At 35.6% G+C, this 16,636-nt stretch overlaps 1 protein-coding gene across 1 annotated transcript in view; it reads right to left on the reverse strand.

Annotated features, from left to right (window-relative positions):
* The window catches only part of LOC107692947 (serine/threonine-protein kinase 32B-like), a 59,430-nt gene that overhangs the window by 8,110 nt on the left and 34,684 nt on the right, over positions 1-16,636 (reverse strand). Inside the window, exons 7-11 of the mRNA XM_016492156.1 lie at positions 9,366-9,455; positions 8,604-8,707; positions 8,392-8,508; positions 8,144-8,269; positions 4,899-5,027 (exon numbers count right to left, since the gene is read on the reverse strand). Of these exons, the coding sequence (XP_016347642.1) occupies positions 4,899-5,027; positions 8,144-8,269; positions 8,392-8,508; positions 8,604-8,707; positions 9,366-9,455 (566 nt within the window). The remainder of the gene's footprint in view (positions 1-4,898; positions 5,028-8,143; positions 8,270-8,391; positions 8,509-8,603; positions 8,708-9,365; positions 9,456-16,636) is intronic.

Genomic DNA, 16,636 nt, shown 5'->3' on the forward strand with positions numbered 1-16,636 from the left:
TCTAAAGAGATGGGTTAAGAGTGGGTTTCTTAAGTAGTGGGGTTATACGAGCCTGTCTAAATGCTGAGGGAAAAACAACAGTGTAAAGGGATGTGTTAATGATGTGAATGAGTGCAGGTACAACTGCAGGAAAAATGGCTTAAAGGAGATGAGATGGAATAGGATCAAGCGGACAAGTAGTAGGATGATTGAGTTAGGATGATGAGTTTGGAGACTTCTGCCTCAGAGAGTGAAGAGAAGGATGTGAACGAGTGTATGTTTGCTGGTAAGATCCTGATTTGTGAGTAGCCGTAGTTAATACTTGCTTGAGATCAAAAGAAGCAAGCAGAGTGTGGAAGTCTGCAGCCTGAGGTTTATCTAGGTGGATGTTGAAGTCTCCAAGCATAACTAGGGGAGTACCATCCTAAGGAAAGGTTGAGAGCAGCACATCTAATTCATCCAATTTATTATTCATCCAATTTTTAACATAATTACATATGTTAAATAACACAAATATCCTTTATGTATTTAATCTTTGCTGCTGACCTTCGATGATCCAATTCAACCATACAAATAAGCAAAAATGACTTTAGATAAACATAACATTTGTGTTTTTTTTCTTTTATTTATTGTTGAACTTTCTTCTTCTGCATCCTATTCTTCATGTAATCCGGAATGGCAGCACAGCTGAAGGTTTGTTTGAGCTGCGCCCTCTACTGTACAGACGTGAATTTACATTTCCATGTTATGATCAACAGTGTCAAACGCAGCACTGAGATCTAGTAACATAAAGATCAAAAGTAACATAAGGCATTATTTTCCATAAAAAGTAATGCAATTAGTTACTTTTCTAGGGAGTAACGCAATATTGTAATGCATTACTTTTAAAAGTAACTTTCCCCAGCACTAGTTGTAAATATGTAACGTTCCTAATAATCAGTGCTGATGAGTATTGAAGCACAGATTAAAGAAACAGAGGCGAGTGAACTCTAGGAAGGGAGGCAGTCACTGTGGGATGCTTCTCTTTATTTTGTTCTCACAATGAGTTCAATTTTCCGCTGCATTTATCTGTGATTGGATTGAGCTCATCTCTCCGTACATTACAAACTTCAGTGGGAGGAAAGGACTGAGAGGCAGTCAGGACAGATGGAGTCAGTGGGAGGAAGTCTGAGAGAAACAGAGAGTCAGGAGCAGATACTGTAAAGGGCAGGACTGTATTATTGATCCCCACTGCTTCAGAAAATGTGCACGTACAACGCAACTCCAGCTTCTACATCCTTTCTTTCGTTCATTCTGTGAAATACTCGTTATCATACGTTTAAAAACAGTATATGTAGTACAGAAAAACTATACTTTAAAAAAATATACTTAAGTGTAGAGCTGGGTACCGAAACCCGGTACCAATATGGCACCGGTACACATGTAACTGGTATGTACTAGAACCGAATCAGAACGCAGATTTCAGTGCCTCATTTCGGTGCCATGCCTGAGCGATCAATTGAAATATTTGTCCTCTGCTTCTCCGAAACGAACGTAAGAAGCATCAGCACCGCACGTGAAAAATAAATTCCCGACTGAGAAAATGCATGTGAACTCAAGTCTGAAAGCTCTAATAATACAAATCCAACAAATCTTTGTAGTAACGAGAGTGTCCATGTTGTTTTCACATTCCGACTTAAAAGCACAAATCGGTAAATGAGAGCATCCGAGGAGCGCGTGAATGCAGTAATTACACTTGCTCTGATGGCAGCAGGTAGCCTTCCGTTAACTAAGCTAAACATGCTTAAATTAAAATGCCTAAAGCTAAACTTCCCTTGTATTCACATTTCTAAACCTGTTGTCCAACAAAAGAGAACATTATAACCTTTTTACTGCACAACACCAGTCAAATGCTTCCTTTTGTGATCTGATGTGGCTTCTTGTCACAGAATGAGGCAGAAAATATGTTCCATAGGCTACTTTAAAAAGAATACATCGATTAGCAATGGATTATAAATATACTTAATTATTATGAAAATACCAGAGATGGCTTGAATAGCACAGATAAAATATTGTCGCAGTCGAGTGTTTATTGTCTTTGTTTTATCATTCAAAACGTTTATATGTTCTGTTCACTCAGTTGCAGCTATAATAGCGATGCCTTTGTCCATATAAGGGATTTCCTGGAGGTCATGAGTTCGCTACTTCTGTGACTGGATATGTGGATTTTCTGTGCGAGGGCGCCCTCTGGCATCCAGTATGAATGAAACAGACATCATGTGTTTATAGTGCTAATGGCCAATCCATAATTTTCGGGGGAATTTGTATTTTTTATTTTTTTTAATAAGTACCGGTTCGGGTTTTAAAAGTATCGATTTGGCACCAGTATCGAAACAACCCCAAACGATACCCAACCCTACTTAAGTGTGAATTGAATGTAATGTTTTTTGACACTTAATTGCTATTTAATTATTTACAATTAAATGAAAATGAGTTATAGTTAAGTGTTATATTAAATGCAGTTAGTTGAACTTAAAGGGACAATTCACCCCAAAATGAAAACTGTCGTCATTTACTCTGTTTCAAACCTGAGTTTTCTGAAGAGTTTTTTTGCTATAGGACAAGAAGAATTGTATAAACTTGTTAAATAATCCAAACCAACCACATGTATGTTAGATGCTATACCATCTAAGCTACTAAAAGAGGTGCTTCCAGAAGTCATAGATCCTCTTCTGAATATCATTAATTCATCCTCTCATAAAAAAAACAACAACAACTTGATCCTGGAGAATTAGTTAATTACAGACCGATCTCAAATCTCCCATTTCTGTCAAAGAAAAGTTAGTCTCCTCACAACTATGTTCTTTCTTAGTATGGTATCCGTGAGGATTTCCAGTCAGGATTTAGACCGTATCATAGTACAGAGACTGCTCTCATCAGAGTTATTCTAGTTTTGTCAAGCTCTAAAATATTTTATTGGTCAGAAATTGCTATTTGTGAGTTTCCTGTTTAATACTGTGAAGCTGCTTTGACACAATCTGTATTGTATAAAGCGCTATATAAATAAAGGTGACTTGACTTGACTAGATATTTTGAAGAATTTTGGTAACCAAACAGTTGACGGTTGCCATTGACTTTCATAGTATTCTTCCTATAGTATGGGGGGAAAACGACTAGATATTTTGAAGAATTTTGGTAACCAAACAGTTGACGGTTGCCATTGACTTTCATAGTATTCTTCCTATAGTATGGGGGGAAAACACTACAAGTCAATGGCTACCGTCACCTGTTTGGAAACTGTGTTCAACAGAAGAAAAAAAAAAACTCATACAGGTTTGGAACAACATGAGAGTGAATAATTAATGACCATTTCCATTTTTGGGTGAACTGTCCCTTTAAGAGTACACTTTGACCCACTTAAGTACATCTTTATTTGCTGCCTCATAATTATTTCTATTGTAAGTGTAATGCTGAATGTACAGACGAGGATTTATGGTAATTTAAAATATACATTAATGCAATTTCTATTTCTATTGTCATGTATTGAAATATATTTGTAACTACAAGATTTGTAATGATGTTAATTTAGTAAATTTAAAATATATTAACTTTAAATGCAATATTTAATTATACTCTACAGTGAAAATTGTAATTAAGTACTTTACGTCTGCTTTAATATGTTAGTCAACACATCAAAATAAGTGTATTTTAAAGTACAACAAAAGATTAAAACCTCATAATTTAAAAGTACTTTAAAGTAAAGCTTTTAATTTGACTACTTTAAAATGCACTTTTTAAAAGTGCATTAAGAGAGTCATGAAAGTGTCTCTCTAAGTACACGTAAGTGGCCTTTATTTCATTCATATTATCTGCAACAAGTACAGTTTTTTTAAAATATACTTTTGAGATTTGTGGTAAACTACAAGTGCATATTAAAAACAATTAAGTGCACTTCTTTCATCATGTTTTGTATTACCCACTTAAATACATCTTTATTTGCTGCCTCATAATTATTTCTATTGTAAGTGTAATGCTGAATGTACAGATGAGGATTTATGGTCATTTAAAATATACATTAATGCAATTTCTATTTCTATTGTCATGTATTTAAATATATTTGTAATTACAAGATTTGTAATGATGTTAATTTAGTAAATTTAAAATATATTAACTTTAAATGCAATATTTAATTATACTCTACAGTGAAAATTGTAATTAAGTACTTTACGTCTGCTTTAATATGTTAGTCAACACATCAAAATAAGTGTATTTTAAAGTACAACAAAAGATTAAAACCTCATAATTTAAAAGTACTTTAAAGTAAAGCTTTTAATTTGACATTACTTTAAAATGCACTTTTTAAAAGTGCATTAAGAGAGTCATGAAAGTGTCTCTCTAAGTACACGTAAGTGGCCTTTATTTCATTCATATTATCTGCAACAAGTACAGTTTTTTTAAAATATACTTTTGAGATTTGTGGTAAACTACAAGTGCATATTAAAAACAATTAAGTGCACTTCTTTCATCATGTTTTGTATTGTAAATCTTGCATAGTTGTCTGTTTAATTTTTACCACCACAGTTTCAGAGTGTGTATCATGTATCATCATGAAAAAACGAAATAAAACTGTCTTTAAAACAACAAAAGATCAGTGAGTAATTAAGTCACTGTGCAAAAAGAAAAAAAAAAAAAGTGAATGTTTCGGTCAACGATTCTTAGCTCTCATTGCACAAATCCTTCAGAGAAATGACTCATACTGACAAACACAAGAGAGCCATTGCAGAAGAACTCAAGGGAAACATGTTAATGTAATAAACAGGACTTCAATTGTTTTATGTCTTGTTGCATAACCATGTGGCTGACAGTGTTAACAAGTTTTTTTTTTTACAAAGACTGTGGCGTGACTGTTACGTTCTGAAGTAATAACAGTGAGATGCTACCTGAGGAGATCCATCAGAGCCGCTTTCCCTCGTCTTCCTCGCCAGCCTCTTCTTTTTCTTATGCAGCGGTTTGGATTCCAGTATCATCTCCTCCAGCTCAAATGTGGGGTCGCAGTTTAGTCGCCGCCTCTGCCATCATAAAAACACTCATTTATATCCTGTGCAATGTACCCATGAGCAAATGAACATTTATTGGCAAGTACTACTTCAGTAGTTAATCCCTTGTGAAAAAGGATGATTAATTCTACTAAATTAGCACTTATAGTGTTCTGCAAATCTTAAAAGTATTTTTTTTTAAACTGTACTTGCAGATAATATAATATTAATATTAATGTAATATTTAATTGTGTATATAAAGGCAGTACACTTTCATTTAAAAGTGCACTTTGTATTTTTTATTTACTTTAAAGTACATTTTAAATATTACGTTTCTGTAATCTCTTGTGCTTAGAGAAGTACACTTATTTTTGTGTTGAGTGACATATTAGCACTTTAGTGTGTTATTTGATATTACATTTTAAATGTACTAAATTGCAGCTTTATCATTACAAATGTGTAATTACAAATACATTTAAAAACATAACACAAGTTTAAATAGAAATGACATTAAAGCACATTTTAGTTTACCATAAATGCTTGTCAGTACATTCAGCAGTACACTGTAATCATATTTCAAAGACAAAAGAAATGATTATGAAATTACATAATTCAGTCCTACTTAAGTGAGTGAAAAAGCACTCTAAAGATCAGCAAAATTGCATTTTATATAATTTTTAACTTCAATGCATTTTCATTTTATTACAAATAACATGCAGTTAAGTGCCAGAAAACATTACATTTACACATACATATATTTGTTTGAAGTATATTATTTATTCTTTTGCATGCTAACAGTATGTTTAGGTGTACTTTTTCACAAGGCCACTCTTCCTATTACTATTTAGTTAAAAAGTATTTATATGAAAACACTCAAAATCCTGAAACGTGTTGTCTTATCGAAATACAATACAGCAGCCATCAAAAGAGTTAAGGCACTGAAGTCCCACTTCAAAATGTCTGCATGTCATCACCTTAGATATGCACAGATTTCAAGCAGGTGGCTATAATAGTGCCAGAGCTTTCCTCAGATCTCTCAGACAATTTTGGAATTCATCATTTTTTACAGTGCATTCCAAACGGCATAAATAATGCTTATGGGCACTCCGAATGGAGAACAATTTCCACAAGCAAACAGAAATGTTCAAAAATAACCACATCAAGAGGCTTCTAAAATGTATGTTTTTGTCGCGTTTAACTGATGGACACTTCGCTCCCAAGATTCACGGCATGAAAACCTCCCAGTCCAGACCAATCATCATAAATCTGCACGAGGTTTGCCGAGTGTAACGTAAATTAAACCAGCCGCATCTGCAAACATGTTCTGGTTCTGTAAGCAGAACATGGTGAAAACCATCAATATTTATGGTTTTATAAATGTCTTCATTATCATGAACCCCTGACTTTTTGATATTTTTATAAAGAGTTATTGCTGCTGTTATTATACTGTAAATTTGTATGATCTGTTATTCTAAGTTAACATGAACAGCATAGAATCTCAGTTTTATTAATTAAATGAATATATACAAGATACATATATATTAAAATCAAACAATACAAAGATTGCATTCAAAATGTCTTTATAAAGTCTAAATTATAACAGTTTTTAACATTTAATTTTGATATACAGCATAGCATGATCACCTCTGAATGGAAGAGTGTTCTACTAAAGAATCACAATACTTTATTTCTTTATTCCTTATTTAGAACATAACAATGATCAGTTTCTACGAGTCCTGTTAAGAGATTCTTTGCTTTTAAAGGGACAATTCACCCAAAAATGAAAATTCTGAACACAAAGAAAGATATTTTGAAGAATGTTAAGAACCAAACAGTCGCTGGCAGTCAGTGACTTCCATCATTTTTTCCCAAATACTATGGAAGTCAATGGCTACCCGCAACTGTTTGGTTACCAACATTCTTCAAAACATCTTCTTTTGTGTTCAGCAGAAGAAAGAAACTCGTGCAGGTTTGGAACAACACTGAAAAAAACAATTTACTTAATTTTTCTTTTGCAAGTTTTTGCACACATTTTTTATGTAAAATGTAAGTATGGAATTATAAGTTAAGTACAATTTTAATTTAGTAAATTTAATGTGGCCAGTTACAGTTTGAAGAGTAATTTCTACTTGATTATTTTAAGTTTACTCTGCAATACTCAAGTACATTTAACTCAGTCACAGTTTATTAACTTTACTCTAACAATGTAGCACTGAAAAAAAACAACCATGCTATTAAAGCATGTGGTTCACTTACAAACATGTAAGTAAGCAAGTAAACATCTTGTTATCCTTTTTAAGATAATGTCTACTCAAAATAGTTATTACCCAAATGAACACAGAGACCTCAATATAGTTGGTACACAATACACAATGACGATAACAATCAGTGGATAGTGTTTGAGTATGCATTTTGTGTAGAAAATGAACTCCAGATGTCACAAAACAGCAAGTTACTAAACCTAACAACACAAGCAACCACAAAACAGTGTAAATACAACCCGAAAACAGTGAAAAATGTAACCTTATTAATTATTCATGCTCCAGTGCATGATGGGAACAACGGGATCATAACTTTGATATTTACTTAAAGAATCCTTGTAAACATAACAAACAATTCCAAGTAAATAAATATTTTAATGTAGAAATTACATTTGTTTTTCCGTAGTATTTACTTCAAAATCAGTTTTATCAGTGAACTTGGGGGTGCGGAAATGATGACTGAAATTTCATTTTTGGGTGAACTGTCCCTTTAAAGTGGTTCAAATCATTAATTTTTCTGGAATGTCTGCATGTGCATGTCTCTTTATTTGCTGTGTGTGTGTGTGTGTGAGAGAGAGAGAGAGAGTGTGTGTGTGTGTGTGAGAGAGTGTGAGTGTGTGTGTGTGTGTGTGTGAGAGAGAGAGAGAGTGTGTGTGTGACAGAGTGTGTGTGTGAGAGAGAGTGTGTGTGAGACAGAGTGTGTGTGTGTGTGAGAGAGAGAGAGTGTGTGTGTGTGTGAGAGAGTGTGAGTGTGTGTGTGAGAGAGAGTGTGTGTGTGTGTGTGAGACAGAGTGTGTGTGTGTGTGAGAGAGAGAGAGTGTGTGTGTGTGTGAGAGAGTGTGAGTGTGTGTGTGAGAGAGAGTGTGTGTGTGTGTGTTGTAAACTTACATTAGGGAGAAAGCCAGGTGGGATTTGTTTGCTGAGCACAGCATCCCAATTGACATCAGAGAGGTATTCCAAGTCCTGGAGCTCCGAGAGACTGGAAATCCTCTTCTGAGCGTCTACACACAGCAGCTGACAACAGAAGCAAACATGCTTCATGTTTCATACGGTACGAGATCGTGACTGATCCTAAACGTGACTGTAATTATCCAGTGAAAGTATGACTACAGTGCTGTTCGTGTGATTAATGCTACCTTTGGTAAGAGTGATTTGATCCCTGTAGACCAGGCCACGGGGTAACAGGGGTGCACTTTGTGGAAAGTCTGCAGGATCTCATTGGCTGGTGTGTTGGTGCGCATGATATACGGCCTCTACGGAGGTCAAACCAACAGTCAATGAAACATCTATTTCTTGTTCTTGTGCTAATTCTGACCTCAGATCAGATGGTTGCGAGAGAGAGCCTTACCTGTCCACGGAGAAGCTCATATGCAGTAATCCCTAAAGACCACCAATCCACTGCGAAAGAGTAACCCGGGTGTGTTCCCTCAAACGCCTGGAACAGTTCTGGGGCTGCAACAACAGACAAGACAACAGCACATCATATGATTTCATCATTATTACTCCAACAACAAGTATACCATTTCAACAAATGATATCAATGCTGCTATGTATCAGTACTGTTATTTGTACAGGCCACTTGTTTAAAACCATCAGCATTGCTAAAAACTATGCTAATTCAATGCTACTCTCTGGTCTTTTTTGTAACTGAAGCCTGGTACCGTACTGCTGTAAACTCCTTATTTTCAGTCAGTAAATGATAGCATTATCATCTAGCTAAATTTATGATCTTATTCAGTTAAATTCAATGTAATGAGTCAATGACATGAATTAAATTTACACAACCGCACACAGTAATACCAGTAAATTGCTGTAAAATTACCGGAACGACTTTACCGGTAAATACAAAATGCAATTACAATTCTTTTTTCCTTGAAATATGATTTTCAAAATCATTCTGATGGTTCACTGACGTCTAATAATGTTGAATGGCTTCTGTTTCTGTTTCCTGAATTGTGAAAACGTCTTACCTGTCATTTAACATAGCTGTACAATAGTTCATGACAAGGTAAAAATTATAAGGAACCTTCGACTGGAGCTGTGTTAAATCACACAAATAAAGCATAACTAGAAGATTCTCAGTGTTAAAGAGAAGTATGAAAGCTCTCACCCATGTATGGTTTTGTCCCTGCAATAGATGTGGCTTTTAAGTCTTCCTTCACAATAGCAGCTATGTTAAAATCTGTCAGGTGAGCATGACCTACAAAGAAGAGATGAATGCTCAATAAAACCATATAGTGTACACTACTGTATTTAACATGAGGCTACAAGATATAAACACAAATTTAAGCAAATAAAAAAAGTTTTTTAGTTAAATGAAAGTGGTTGCGCTGATGCTTACAGAGACTTTCCTGAGATCGATGGTCTCATGCTAATTGCATCCCAATTTGCATACTTGCAAGCATTTCTTTGCTGGTGATGGGAAAGTGCATGCTGCTGAAAGCATGGGACATACTACTATATCATGAAATCAATGTCTCTTGATACCTGCAAGGTCTTTAATATCTGGAGAAAGCTATCCGTTAGCATTCCCATTAATCTCAGTGGCATCTGCTCAGTTGGAGCAGGACTGGAAGTATGTGACAAACATGATGCCATCTTGCTTTCATCAGATTTTCTTTTTTGAGGCAATCACATCAGCTGTGTAACTAATTACTCTGGAGCCGCAGGAAACGATGCACTGACAACACCGAACAATGTGCACAGTCCCAACCCTTTTTATCTATCTTGAGTCATAAGCATACATCATTGTCACGCTTTTAAGAGGCCTCAAAACACAAAACAAGTAGTCAATGTCATGTAAAGCGTGTATTATAATATAATTAAATATTTTGGCCACATAATGGCGTCGTTGCAGCATCTACCAAATGGGGCTCATTTTTTAAGCCTTGACACGATATAGCATGTTAGAATAAGCATTTAGGTAAATTATTATTATTTTTTTTTTCAATGAAATGCATTGTCACTGGGTCAGTGTCACACCACTGTGAGGTATAATCCAAGACGCTAGAATTAAAGTCTTTAATACATGAAGAGAATACACAAGAGATAACTAAGAGTTTAACATTAATGACAACACCAAACCAAGAACAGAAAGAACTGAGGGCTTAAACACACACAGGGAATAATCAACGTATCAGGGAGTAGGTGTGTAACTCTATCAGAAACCATGATAACAAACAATGAACGAGAACTCAGGCAATTATTAAGTGTGTTTACATGCACATTCTTAAACGCATTGTGCTTAAGTCGTCAACACGTGTGTGGTCATGTAAATGTGTTAAACCATTTTCCTTTAATGGCGTAAGGAGTTAAATGGCTTAAGAAAAAACTGATCGACACGTCTAGGTTTGTACCCATTACCCTGATTCTGCCCAGCATGTAAACACCTGAACCTGTGTTCTTTTGTTGAAAACCTTGTCTCCTAGACGGCCATTGGGACAAGACCACGGGAACCAGATGAGTCCTCTGCACAATCTGACTCTGCTGCAGCCTAGATTTAAACTGGGTTTGTCTGGCCAGAGGAGAAAGACACACTATTTTGACACACTATTTCCCATTTAATACTGTAAAGCTGCCTTGACACAATTTGCATGGTAAAAAGCGCTATATAAATAGTGGTGACTTGACTTGACTTGACTTTCGGCTTATTGAAGTGAGCATGTGTAAAAACGTGACAGGAAAGCGACCTTATCCGTGCTCGCAAAATTTCAAAATCCCTGGTAGCCCTTCTCGCAGGCACTCTTAAGGTTTTGGTAGCCCGAAATGAATTTAACTAATTAATTGTTAAAATTTAACTCTTAACAAACCCCTCTGTAAAAACCTTTAGAATATAGACAGCAATAAAACTGGAAAGTTTGGTGTATGAAAGTACTACTGAAATCTCCTAAGATTTTTGGCTCAGGCAATGAGAAAAAAAACCTCATAATTGTAATTGAAGTCTACAGACGCTAATAAAATAAACACTTAAATGTGTATTTTGGATGCTTTTTTTCTCCCACTAGTCTGAAAGAAGACATGTTATGGATGCAAAATAGCCCAAAATCTCAAAATTGACCACTTAATGAGAGAAAAAACTTTAAATTAGTTTTTAAAAAGATGTTTAAATTTCTGCATCTTGGACACAACTTTGATTCATATGTTGAAAAACTGTGGTGGCTAATTTGGCATCGCATTACAAACAGTGCTCCTCCATTCTATTACGATACATTCAGTCCAAAACAGCAGCTTTGTCTCACAGTATAAAGGTTGAAACAGCACCTTCCAAAATCTATTCCTTCCTTTCTGGCCTAATAAAAAAGTTAGGTTTGATTTGTGGGGCAGTTTCTCTTCTCATTCCTGGTAATGAGATGACACTGAGTGTAGCGAGCAGCTGAGGAAATAACAGTGAGTCTGGAGTGAGGAGGCCAAAGTCAGCCGTTCACCTTGATGAAGATCTGTCATCGTCGCAGGGCACGAGGGAACCGGAGCAGATGCGACACGCAGAAGGAAGGGGGTATGCAGGGTTCAGTTTCTCTAAGCGTATGCATATGTGTCCCTAAAGCACAGACAGAGTAGATGCTGTGGATGTGTGCAGTGCTGATATGAATGTAAAACACCTTCATGCAGCAGCTGCATTGTTTACACACCGACAATGGACATCGGTGATAAAGAGAAGATGAAAGAGTTTCCTGCAGAGCAGAACAGAACAGTCTCATTTGTATTCATAGCTATTCCGCTGCAGTCTTTTGTTTTTAAAGGGGACATGAATTAAGAAATCAAGTCAAGTTATTTTGACATACTTTAAGAGGTCATTGTAGCGCAAAAACATCCTGTAAGTTTCCAAACTTAAAATGTTCTGATAGTCCAAAACAGCTTTCATTGAGACCAAGCTGTCAAAATAGTTCAAAGTGTCGGGGAAAGTTACTTTTAATAGTAATGCGTTACAATATTGCATTACTCCCTTACAAAACTAATTGTGTTACTTTTTATGGAAAGTAATGTGTTACGTTACTTTTGCGCTACTTTTTTTCATCTGGGCTGGGTTTGCTTGTTTGCTTTTAACTCTTTTCTCGCCAAACACGGATTTTTCCGCGTTCTCGCTGTTATACGTTCAGGGCGCTATTACGCATCTCCTGAATGAGTCTAGAATGTGCCGATCAAAAACACAGGCAAGGAAGACGCAGAAACAAGCGATCTCGTATGTATGCATATGCATATAAAAAACAATGCGATCATCAACAATAAACAACATATAATGTTACAGAGTGAAATGTCGATCCAGGAAGTAGCAAAGGACTGTGAAGCTTTGGGGGTGTTGATGGAAGCGATCTGCTGCATCTTTTTGTTTGATGAATGATTTTCTCTGCTTTTTGCTCAAAATGTTGATTTTAAATTTTTTATAAAACCTACCTACATTCAAGTGTTTGTTAATAAAAAAAAGAATGCTTGAAGCTAGAATAAAACAGATTTTTTTTTTGTTTAAAAGTAGAGGCTCTGTTCTTTATTTTTGATGCATTGCATGTTAAGATATTCATAAAACAAAATATTCTGGAGGCCATGAAATTTTAGTGAAAATCATCAAAAATGCTGGTGGTGGCTGGCAACTTTTTTCAAAAACGCTGGCGGGGAAAGAGTTAATATAAAAAGTTCTATTTTTGGCAAATGTAAAAGCCCTTACACACCAGACTGAAGGTAATGTAAATTCCCGTCTGTACAGTAGAGGGCGCAGCTCAAACAAACCTTTCAGCTGTGCCGCCATTCAGTATTACATGAAGAATAGGACGCAGGAGAAGAAAGTTCAACACTCTTCAGCAAAAAAAATAAAATAAAATTGATAAAATGGGATTAAATACATAAAGGATATTGTATTATTTAACATATTTGATTATTGCAGGTTTTGTCATATTCTGAGTTTGAATTTGACTGTTTTTATTCATTTGGAAGAATACTGAATCTGCACTTACTCCTGATTTCTCTCAACATGGGGACAGGAGAGCTGGAAAAACAAAGAAACTGGCGTTACTTATTTGAAAAAGTGACTTAGATATGTTCTTGTAAATTAAAAAGTAATGCCTTACTTTACTAGTTACTTGAAAAAAGTAATCTGATTACGTAGCTCACGTTACTTTTAATGCCTAACACTGACGGTTCGTTTCATGTTTTGGTATGATGTCATAGCGTGATGAAAGCCCGCCTCTGCAGAAGAAGATCAATGCCTACTTCTTCATCATTGCAATTCATGCATGTAGTAGGAGGCAAGTAAATATGAGAGAGATGCAAACACAGGATTACGCCAGTAACAAAATGATAGAGAGGCCTGCGAGGATTACAAGACGTCTACACCGGACGCAATATTGACGACGCGTTGCTTCCCGCCACAACAGCTAGAAGCTGTTTAAACTGGACAGAATCACTAATTATAATGAATTCTATTGACTTTAGTCGAGTCGCATCGTTCTGCTCGTGTCTGGTGTTTCACAGTTTGAAAGATATATTTAGCATATATTTTGGTCACAAAATGTAGATTGATGGGGGAAAAAATAATTTACACATTTTCAAATTTTGATTACTTTACAAATGCATCGTAAATGTTTATGAAATGTTTATTAAATTGTGTGCCTGTTAGTGCTTGTGTATCATCAGCAGTTCATTAGCATTTTATGTTGTTTCATAAACTCTTTCTATATTGTGAAACATTGGGGTGATAAATGGGTTTATATTGCAGTTCCACAATATTTTGTACAGTACACTGCAAAAATGTTCTCAGTGCTGAAAATAACTAATTAATATTAATAATAAAACTTTAGTTTAGGGACCAATTCTCACTATTAACTAGTTGCTCATTATCATGCATATTACTAGCTGTTTATTAGTACTTATAAAGCACATATTAATGTCTTATTCTGCATGATCATATTTTAGATCCCTTAATCCACACATACCTAAACTAAAAACTACCTTACTATTAATAAACAGCAAATTAGGAGTTTACTGAGGCAAAAGTCGTAGTCAATAGTTAGTTAATAGTGAGAATTGAAAAAAGTGTGAACTAATATTTTTATTTTTGGGTGAACTCTTTTTTTAACAGAACATTATTGTGACTGTTCTCCCCCGGTTTATTTACAGACATCGGCTTCTGGTTGCACAAGCGCAGGTCTCAAATCACTTTCTCTCCTGTGTGAGAATGCAGAGTGTTTTTCTGCGCTCTCTGTGCGTCTGAGTGCTCTTGGTTCCCGCAGAAGGGGCAATGGAGGCAATGAACCTCTCGTTCCTCAGGGAGTAGACCAATTCTCACTATTAACTAGTTGCTCATTATCATGCATATTACTAGCTGTTTATTAGTACTTATAAAGCACATATTAATGTCTTATTCTGCATGATCATATTTTAGATCCCTTAATCCACACATACCTAAACTAAAAACTACCTTACTATTAATAAACAGCAAATTAGGAGTTTACTGAGGCAAAAGTCGTAGTCAATAGTTAGTTAATAGTGAGAATTGAAAAAAGTGTGAACTAATATTTTTATTTTTGGGTGAACTCTTTTTTTAACAGAACATTATTGTGACTGTTCTCCCCCGTTTTATGTACAGACATCGGCTTCTGGTTGCACAAGCGCAGGTCTCAAGTCACTTTCTCTCCTGTGTGAGAATGCAGAGTGTTTTTCTGCGCTCTGTGCGTCTGAGTGCTCTTGGTTCCCGCAGAAGGGGCAATGGAGGTAATGAACCTCTCGTTCCTCAGGGAGTAAAAACCCGACTGTCCAGTGAGCTGTGGAGAGCACCTCCTCTAAACGTGAGGTCTGCAGGAGTCAGCGCTTTCCAGACACCCTCCAGGGGTTAAATACAGCACTGCTCTGTTTCTGTAAGCTTTGTAAGCGCATTGCCTTAAAATGCACTTCCACTTCCAAATATTTGTCAGATTTTCAGCCAAAAGCAAATGGATGTTTTGGCATGGGCTTCATCAGCAGTTAAAGGGACAGTTCTCTAGAAATGAAAATTCTGTCATTTACTAACCCTCATGTAATTACAAACCTGCATGTCTTTCTTTTTTGGGGTTAGTATGCTACAATGATGGTCAGGTGGTAATATCATGGTACTTTAGCATGATATCAAATCATTACATGATTCTCAAAAGGAAATGCAGTTTAAAATTGGCCAAGTTCTCATGTTAAAGTCAAGTCAATGTGCAAAAAACATGGTATTATTATGGTACCATGTCCAAAAATGACAGTATTAACAGTATATTTGAGTAGTTTTTAATGCTGCCAGCATACTTTGTTGAAGATCCTGAGGTTCTTTCACTTTTCAATGTACAAGCATGATGTACGAGCATCTTTTTATCAATAATTTTCATCTTTTTGCATGATTAGGTAACCAAATGACTCCATATTTCATGAAGATACCACATCCACAAACTCACTGAAGCATATAAATTCTGGCTTATCGCTCCAGTTATGATGTGTATATGTAGTCTTTTGCAGCACAAGGATAGATATATTCTGCCATGGGATAGCACTAAAAGATCTATGCAATGCAATTACAAAAAAGCTATTAATGAATTAAAGCTGTGAGTTGATTAAAGTTGCATATCAACATCCTAATAGAGGATACGGTCAAGGAAATTACATTATTGTGTTAAAGAATTGATTAGATATTTCAAAAAGGCTTTAAAACTCAATGTATTGTTTGTTTTATTTCAATGATATTGAATGTAAGCCAATTGTTGGCCTGCAGTCCACAGCAATCCATTCAGTTTGTAAATCTCTCTGAAAACACATTCTTGTATTCTATCTGCACTGTTTTTAATTGTTGGTTCATGTACACACATATATATATATATATATATACACTAAGGTAATGTATTAAATGTACAGACCTAAATGAACCCACAGAAACAAAATACTCACTGAAAATTGAATTAACTCAGAACAAGTGTGAAACGGAGAGGCATTAAGGGTCATAAAAGTCTGTGTCAAAGCCACAAGAAGTGTTTAGTGCTGTCTGGTGAAAACAACAGATCGCTCTTTCCATCACGCACTGTTTTCACAATCTGAATCTGAAACGACTGCTCCGAGACCACTGACATAAATCTGTACAGACAGAAGCAACCTAGATCAAAATAGAAAACCCCTCTGATGTTCTTGAGCACAGGAACAGATGTCTACCTGAGGCACATTAAAGGACAAAAATGGAACACCCTTAAAAATCAAGCCTCCAAAACGGGGTTTTCGCAGCAATGTCATTTAGTTCCAGAGAGAACCTTTCAGTGAACAGATCTTAACCCTCTGGGCCTCTTCATTTTTGGGTCAAACTTTGTAGCTTTGCAGTCAAAAGTGAACGAAGCCTTGAAATGTAACTTATACATATATATTATGTACACATGTATATATATTATGTAT

The sequence above is a fragment of the Sinocyclocheilus anshuiensis genome, unplaced genomic scaffold (assembly GCF_001515605.1).
Source record: "Sinocyclocheilus anshuiensis isolate Anshui unplaced genomic scaffold, SAMN03320099.WGS_v1.1 scaffold658, whole genome shotgun sequence".
Taxonomy (NCBI): Eukaryota; Metazoa; Chordata; class Actinopteri; order Cypriniformes; family Cyprinidae; genus Sinocyclocheilus; species Sinocyclocheilus anshuiensis.